Source organism: Vigna unguiculata, chromosome 1, assembly GCF_004118075.2.
Source record: "Vigna unguiculata cultivar IT97K-499-35 chromosome 1, ASM411807v1, whole genome shotgun sequence".
NCBI classification, from domain to species: Eukaryota; Viridiplantae; Streptophyta; class Magnoliopsida; order Fabales; family Fabaceae; genus Vigna; species Vigna unguiculata.
In genome coordinates, this window is record NC_040279.1 from 37,686,556 (window position 1) to 37,695,997 (window position 9,442).

The 9,442-nt window shown below is 27.9% G+C and overlaps 1 protein-coding gene across 1 annotated transcript; it reads left to right on the forward strand.

The window, feature by feature from the left end:
* The first annotated feature begins 6,702 nt into the window (after nt 1-6,702).
* Nucleotides 6,703-7,950, forward strand: LOC114194397 (short-chain dehydrogenase reductase 3b-like). Its single transcript, XM_028084589.1, is given in 3 exon segments — nt 6,703-6,847; nt 6,969-7,318; nt 7,321-7,950. Coding segments are annotated over 3 exon segments (798 nt in total). The 5' UTR covers nt 6,703-6,833; the 3' UTR covers nt 7,755-7,950.
* The last annotated feature ends 1,492 nt before the right edge of the window (nt 7,951-9,442 follow it).

Below are 9,442 nucleotides of genomic sequence, written 5' to 3' on the forward strand. Positions count from 1 at the left end.
TTCTCAGATAAAATATCATATTAAGTAGTCTATGAAAATAGATGTATAGTAGATTTTTTATAAAGATACCACCCCGGTCACTCACAAAACATGTACGAGAGTTTTCAACACACATTTAATATTTTACGAATGCATTATAAAATATTTCAACATTATTTCATTATTTATAATGTAATTTTTAGAGTTTTATTACTAATTGAAGCATTCTATCCAATCATACTTAAACAATTACTTGAAAAATTATTTACTAAATTTTTTCTCCAAAATTATTCAATACTAAAAACCACCTTATTATTAGCACGATTTCATTAAGTTTTATGCATATTTTCAGCTACATACTAAATTATATATATTATCACACATAATTTACAACCTAATTTATGACACTTGAAAAATAATTTCTTCTTAATATTTTAGTTGAATCAGTATCAATTTAGAATATTTCTTTAGAAACAGTAAATGACTTATAATTTTTTAATGAAATAAGAAAATAAGGGTTCTTAAGACACCATTAACTATAACAATAATGTCATATTACAAATATCATACACTGAAATTTCTCAATCATGTGAATTAGTGAACATTTAAAAGAAAAAACTCAAAAAGCAATTATATTGGTACTCTAAATATTGCAAGGTGGCTAAATAGACACCGACATGTGTTTGTTACCACAGAATTCTAAATTTCAAAAATTATGATACTCACGGAAGCACAGCAATAATGGTGGAGAATTGGCTCACTCAACCAAAAAGTGGAAAAAAATTAAAGACTTCATTGCTAACTTCTTTGGATTTTTCATTTTTACGAAAGAGTGCTAAAAGGGATTACCCGACAAAACACAAAAGGTAAATAATTCATTGTTTTCAAAAGAAAACAATTAAAAACTTTAACAATTATATATAATTCATTATTTTGTTCTTAATCTTGATTAGTTTTTTTCATTTTACGTGGAACGTTGATTCGTCTTTGGAACGTCTTCGTTCCATGGATGGTGTTAATATTTTGGTTTTAAATTCGTTAAGATATATATGTTAAAGTGGATGTAATTTTTATAATAATTTATCATTAAAGAAATACATTAGAGGATTGATAAGAAAAATATATTAAAATTATCTTTAGTCAAATATTTTTACCAAAAAATATTAATAAATTTTTAAGATGAACTCTGAAGAGTTAAGGTGTTGTCTCCTGATAAAAAAAATTAAAGAAAGATTTACCTACTCTCCGACTCATATCATTAAAATTTAAATATATGTGTATTAGAAGAACAGTAAATTTTAAAACATAAATTTAAAAAGAGGTCTTATATTTTCAATATTTTATTTAGTTATATATTAATATTTAATATTAGAGTGAAAGAGTATTTTGAATTTTTGTTCTCATACACGTGAGACACAATTGGTAGAAAAGTCATTTATCTAATAATATATATTTATAATTAATAATATATAAATAGACACTTCTTCTTGTACACGTTTATTTTTCTAATTTTATTTTACAATAATGAAACATCCATCAGTAACAGTAACTTGGGCGATATTTTATTGACCGTTAATTTATTATGTATTTAATGCTTTGATGCACATTGTTCTTCAGTTAGAAGTTAGTAGATAATGGTTAACAAAGTACTACTATCTTCATTCTTTTAGATGTCTACTGTTGTTATTTCATAGTAATTTTTTGTTTTTTACTACAATAAATTTGCCTAATGGTTAAATTTTGTATTGTGTTCATTTTCAATATGAATGAAAAATAATGTCTGATGGACACTTTCACGTGGACATTTCACTTCGTCACGGCACCGGATATGTTTTATATCATGTTAAATATATTTTTGTCTTTTAACTTTTATTAAATTTTGTAATTAATTTATTTTAAAATTTTAGACTAATTTAGTCATTATTTTTTAAAATACGTAGATTTAGTTCTCTTAATCAAATTTTGTTAGGTTTATTTGATGTTTCATATGTATTTCAAGATTATAATTGTTTATACTATTTTACACATTTTTACTTTAATGTTAAGTTAAATACTATTATGAAACACATTTAAAATATTAAATAAATTTAACAAAATTTGATTAAAACAATTAAATTCACGTATTTCGAAAGATGAATGACTAAATTGGTCCAAAATTTTAAAATTGACTAATTTCAAAAATTTACGTAAGAAACAAAAATATATTTAACCTTTTTATATTTTAAACATATTTTCTTGAGAATAATGTTCAACATTAATGAAACTCATGTTTTATTTATGGAAAATTACCTCTTGGACAAAAAAAAAACTTTTGACAAATTTAACAAAAATTTTAAAAAATAGAATTAAAACAGATTAATTTTTATTTTTTAATTAAAATAAAATAATAAAATAATGTTTTTTACTTGAATATGAAACTTTGTCAAAAACTTTGTTAAAAACTTTGTTAACCTGTCATAACTCATGTAATACAAAAAGCTTCTTCAGATGGACCAAATAACTTTAAATAAATTTATTTTTTCCTTTTCTCATTATCTACTGCATATTTTGATTATGTTCTTAGAGGATCGTTGCAATTAACCATATGCGATTTTCCTATCCAAGATAAATATAGTACAAGATATTTATAATATATAAATTCTGGCAGTAGAAAAGCATAAATATGAAACCATAACTAAAGTCACGATTTCATTGTGTTTTCTATTTGCAATTTGAATTTGAAACACAATCATATTTTTAACAAATTTTCCGAATACCAAAATCAGTTTTATTTCAAATTTTGGCTAATAAAAAAAACTAAATTAGTTATCTAATAAAATTTTATTATCTTTACATTTAATTTCATTTTGTCTTTTTTTGTTATATTTTATGAGTCATCAATTTTCAAAACTCATTGTTATTCTATTTATAGTTTTTATGTCCTTTCTTTACTCAAATACCTGGCACTTTTCTCTTCTTGCTACATCTAGTGCTTCTTCCACACAAAGTCATGATTTTGTTTTTTTTTGTTTTTTTATCTACGTTTTTCTTTATTTCTCAATCACTTTTTTCTATCAACACTTATAAATTTGATTGCATAATTTTTATAAACATTATACCTTCTTTATATGTTGAAATATTAGAAGGGAGATATTTGTTCTTACTCTTTCTTAATTTATTCTATTAATCGAAGCTCTGGGGAAATAAATAACAGACAAAATAAAGCGTTTTTATATTTTATTAAAAAAAATCATTTTAAAAATTCTATTTCTTATAAATTTTAGGAAACTCAAACACATTCTAAATATTAATTTGTATTTAGTATTTCATTTAAAAAAAATCATTGTTGTAAAATTATGAGAATTCAATTAGTGTTTTATGTATTATAACATATATATGTGAACAAATATATAGCAAACATTCTAAAATTATTTATAATTTTACTTGTCATATTAACATGATCAAATTACAAATATTATAAACCTATCTTAAAAAGTTGGACACAATAATGTGATCATATTTATATCGGTAACGATGGATAAAAAAAATTGTTGATAATCCTCGATGATCTAAATTTGTCAATAAATATTCTTTGATAATTATCGACAGGTTTTGATTATCATAAAATTCAGTAAATATCATAATTGAGTCCTTTTTTTTTCTCTTTTTCTTTAACTTGTTCATTTTTTTTTTCTTCTTCCTCATCTACTACCACCTCATTTACCATCCTTGTCGTTGTCGTGTCAATTGTATCCTCTTTCATTCTCTCCTCTCATTAGACTTGGTGAAAATGTTTATGTCTTTTTTTTATTGACAGACATTAAAACATAATTAATGATGAATTTTACACAAATTAATCAAAGCTCAAGACAAGAAGTATGATACTATTTTACTAATAAAATTTATCGATAAATCCATTAGTAATAATAATTATATTTTTTTTATTGACAGACTTTAAAACATAATCAATGACAAATTTTATACAAATTAATCAAAAATCAAGACAAAAAGTATGATGATATTTTACTAATGCAATTTACCGATAAATCCATTAGTAATAAGAATTATAAATTGTTATTGAAATTTATTAATAAAAATATTAGTCGACAATACAAGTTTTAATTTATCGTTAAATTTTAAAAAATATATTTTTGTCAATAATTCAAATTCTAAAATCTATTTATAAAATTTGTTAATAAATTTAATTTTATCCATAAATATTTATTTTCGTCGGCAAAATTTTAATTTTAATTACAAAAATTCTTATAATAAATTTAACTAATATTTTAAACCATAATAATTACTTACAATAAAAAAATGAGCACACATATTTATAAATGTATGTATTTTCTCACACAAACACACGCAATAATATATATATATATATATATATATATATATATATATATATATATATATATATATTATTTTTAAGTAATTAGGTGAAACTCTTAAAATAATATTAAAACTCACAAAGTAGTTAAAACTTATTAATGTGGTATTTAATTTACGTTTAAATATATAAAACATATACAAAGGAGTTAAAAGTGCACACCTCAACAAATTTGTCTCATCAAAATTCGAATACTCAGGTTGGAAATTCAAAAACCCCAAATATGTCTTAATCTTGAAACTTTTTGTAACGGTTCAGCCCGAAAGACCCTCTTCCAATTTGAACAACCGATCCGCCTCTTCTTTTCGTGCCTCCATTTTTTCTTCCTGCACCTGTACTTTCCGAAATCCCCGTTTTATTCTTTCGTCAAAAGTAAATGAAAACCTAATTTCACCCTTCACTTTCGCGCCACTGATTCCCTGCACCTCCCTTGAGCGTCGTTGATTCCCTACACTTCCCTGGAACTTGATGATTCCATGCACCTCCCTCGAGCTTTTCCGTTACATGCGGAAATGATAATAGGTCGAGTCGACACTTATAGTTTTTATCCGCAGCTCAATTTGTAACGAAAAAATCTATTTGTTATTTATGTGAGTATCCGTTTAAAGATATTTGTAAATATTTTAAAGTCCATAAATATCCACGAATATTTTAAAAAATATTTTATAAATATTTAAAATTTAAATTTAAATAAAATTAGAAAAATATGTAAAATAAAATATAATTTAAATTTAAATTAATCTAAAAAAATAAAAATAAAAATATAATTTTAATTAAATTTAACTTAATAAAATATAAATATAATTTTAATTTTTTACGGGTAACAAATATCCGTATGTACAGATAGTATGATATTTGCACTTGATCCCTTCATAAGCAGGTGTTAAAATATCCGCTACCTGTTACGCACGAGTAACAAATACCCGCAGATACTAACTATACTATCCGTCATGAATTTTATCCGAGATATCCATGGTTACGTGTATTTTTGTCATCCCTAATCACACCACTAAAAAAATCAAAATAAATAATTGAATGATGATTAGAATCATAGGTTAAAAATAAATAAAAAAATGAGTTAATATATTTTTTGAATAGAGTGTTTCAGAAAGATAAAGTTCGAATCCGGAAATACCTTATGAGACAATTAATCTGAAAAATATTAAAAAAATAGATGCAAGTGTTTTATTATAATTTTAGTGAGGGTAATTTTTGGAATTATTTATAGGGGTGCGGGAAGAAAAAACAGGAAGGTGCAATAAGAAATGGTCTAATCAATCCCCTATAAAAAATTAAGAACCCAAACCCAAAGAGAAATGTATGCTTGTTACTTCTTCATAAAGCCATTCCTAGTATGATGTTCTTCATTCGTCAATTAACATAAATAATCTTATTAAACAACATTAAGCTTATAATTTTGGCAACTACATGTGTGCGTATCTTAGTTTCTTGCTTTCATAATGCTTTTTGAAGGCAATCAATCATAAAAAATAATAATAATTCTGACCGGTTGTAGGAGCTTAAAGCTCAGTTAAGTATCATTATTCTTCACTAATTAGACCGTCTCTGTATTTTATACACACATGTTTCACACCAAAGTTATATTTTTTTCATAGTTGTACTATGTCATATTTGTATATATCTTTATATTACACAAACTAAACTATATATCGCATTACATATTTCTCTCTTTTCACTCTGTTTGTACGAATACAACCTTTCAAAAAAAAAAAATTATGCTTTTCAGAATATTTTTTTAAAACAAATTAATGACCAACTGAAACATCTGGTTGACATGTTGATATTTCGTGCATGTCCAGTTTCTAAATTCGTTTATTTCAAAGAGGGAATATCAAATTTTCCCCATCGGTATGGAATTTATATAATAAAGTATTAAACATCTTGAAAACAATTAAATTCTATAATTGTATGATTGCATAAAAAAAAAAGTAATGAATAGTGTAGCTTGTACGAGTTGGAATGCTTGACCTTTCAACTGGACATTAAAAGCATATGATGAAGGCCATGTGATTCGAAACAGAGTGTATTGAATTTTATATGCTGCATACACCTAGTTGGAGACGTGGAATTCACCAAAATAATGAATGCATAATCAAATTTCTTCACCCACAGATCACGTATATTTATTCGATTTCGTATCCTAAAGAAATGCATCAGGCCGAGCAAAATAAAAACAGAGATGATTATACTATAGTTTCAACAGTTACTACGAGAAGTATCCGATTAACGACATTTTTCAAATATAAGATCAATAAGACAAGTAGTTATTAATATTTAATCATGATTTGACGATTATAATGAACATTGAAACAGTTAGTTAATGTCATGTATCTTTGCACTCTACAAACCTTATAAATATAGGTTATTATGACTAGGGGTCACTCCAAAGAGCTTTATTTCCAGGTTTTGGGGAGTGTTCATAGTTCAAACAAGAAACTCACTCACTCACTAATCACTTCCAATGCAGAAACAAAGGTCCTCCTCCATGTTAGATCTATTGATGAACCTTCTTTCATCGTTGTTTTATCTTGTTTGTGTAATATATTATGTTGATTTTGCTCATTCAGATTTATATATACTTTTACGATTGTAATAGGTTGGAGGGTAAGGTGGCTCTTATCACCGGGGCGGCGAGTGGTATCGGAGAAGAGACAGTGAGATTGTTCGCGGAGCACGGAGCAGTTATTGTTGCAGCAGATATTCAAGACGAGGAAGGTGAAAAAGTTGCGGCTTCAATAGGGTCAGAGAGAGTGAGTTACCACCATTGCGATGTGAGAGATGAAAACCAAGTTGAAGAAACCATCAACTTCACTCTGGAAAAACACGGTCGAATAGATATTCTGTTCAGCAACGCGGGAATAATAGGTTCTCTATCAGGGATCCTGGACCTTGATCTGAACGAGTTCGACAACACCATGGCCACCAATGTCCGCGGCGTAGCCGCCACAAAAAGCACTCGGCACGTGCCATGGTCGCCAAAGGCATCCGCGGATCCATCATATGCACCACCAGTGTCGCTGCCACAGTTGGCGGAACGGGTCCTCACGGTTATACCACATCAAAACACGCTCTTACGGGGTTGGTGAAATCAGCTTGTGGTGAACTGGGTGCGTATGGAATAAGGGTGAACAGCATATCCCCTTTTGGAGTAGCAACACCTCTTGCATGCAGGGCTTTCAACTTTGAGCCTGAGCAAGTTGAAGCTAATAGCTGCTCGCAAGCGAACCTCAAGGGTGTGGTGTTGAAGGCTAGGCATGTAGCAGAAGCAGCTTTGTTTCTTGCTTCTGATGAAGCGGTTTACATAAGTGGTCACAACTTGATGGTGGATGGTGGCTTCTCTGTGGTTAACAGAAGTTATTCTTTCACACCGGTTGACGTGTAGAACCAGAAAATGAGTTCTTTTTGTGGCAGATTGGCTTTGGTTTCCTTATTCTTCAAGTTGAGAAGATGATGATGTCATGCGGTGCGTCAAACTACATTGTTACCGGGACTTTTCAATTCTGCAGTGTCCTTCTCCTTTGTTTTTGTATGTTTTTTAAACCATAAATTCATCCACCTTGTCTGCTTGTGACTCAAAAGCCTGTTTGCTTTTTATGTACTTTTCTCCTTGTCTTGGTTTAAGCTTCTTCTTAACATCATCACTGTTTCAAGTTTTATCTGTATTAATTTGTATACTGTTGCATACTGTGTCATATCATATACTTATAAAGTCAAGGATAGTTAATTATTTGCTGACTTTTTTGTCTTCCAATAAACTAAAGATTTGCAACCCTGGGATCATGTTTTTCTAGGAACATTTGAATTCAAACTTAACTCGTTAATTGAACAAATAGATTTCTTCCGCTGCATGAATTGTGTCTTTTTCTCCATGTAAAAATGGCACTAACTAGGGAAAGCAGGAACCGCAGTAACTGTAACACAAAATGTTGTGACAATTCCTTCTTTTCTACCCATTTGTTCTCTACGATGCGGCGAAATTGTCGGCCACTCAGGGCTAATTAATCACCAGGTTTCTTTCCATCATCGATGTTTACAATTCCAAAGATTCAATTTTTCTCGGGACCAACTCACATATTGTTCCATTCACCAAGCCCTTTTCTTTTACTTTTTTCCAATTATACAGTGCAAAACCATTGGCAACTAATTACACGATAGACAAACACACGTATTTGTAATCGTGTTTAACCACTCTTTGTTTCCGTATATTTCAGATTTCTTAATAAATGGATTTTAAGTTTAATTTAAATTTTATAAATCGGTTTTTAAGATGAAATTTCACTTATATATTATTGTAAATATATTTTATCTTTAGTCGAGGTGAAATTTCCAACAAATTTCATCAAACTTAGACATATATATTTGAAGTGCGAGATTAGACATTAATAGATAATCACATATATATTTGAAGTGTATTAATAATTGATTTTATTGTAATCCGATAAAGAATAACACAATAAGTCAAACAAATAACAAATCTCACTATAATAAACTTTAGATATCTCCAATACTATTTTAAGAAATAGATTTTATGTTTAATTCAACCTTATAAAATCGGTAGAGTCAGAGCTGTACCCATTTATTTTGAATATGTTATTTTTAGTTGATGTCTTGTTTGTTTCTAGTAAATGTAGAATCTTCCATACCTTACATAATTTCCCAATTATAAGGTGGTTTCAAATTCAGCTTATGATTATATAATTTCAGAAGTAGTTGAATGGGTGGCGTCAAAAGCACATGCTGAAAATTATATTATACGACTCGAAGCTGGTAGAAAGAGAGAGAGAGAGGGACTTTGTGTATAATCCAATTAATCAGTTACTACTATTTTGTCAACCCCACAACCGCAGGAAGAAACACGTGAACTTTTAATAAATCATAAACGTAACACATTTTATCTCACAACCAAACCCTAGCTAAAACTTCATCATCAAAATCACAAAAATCTAATGCATCCAAATACATTGTTAGAAGAAAAGACACACATAGGTTGAAGAAGTGAGGAAATATATATTTATTGAAAAACCATGTTAATGATTGGTGAATAACATTTGCATGCATTGCTATTTATAT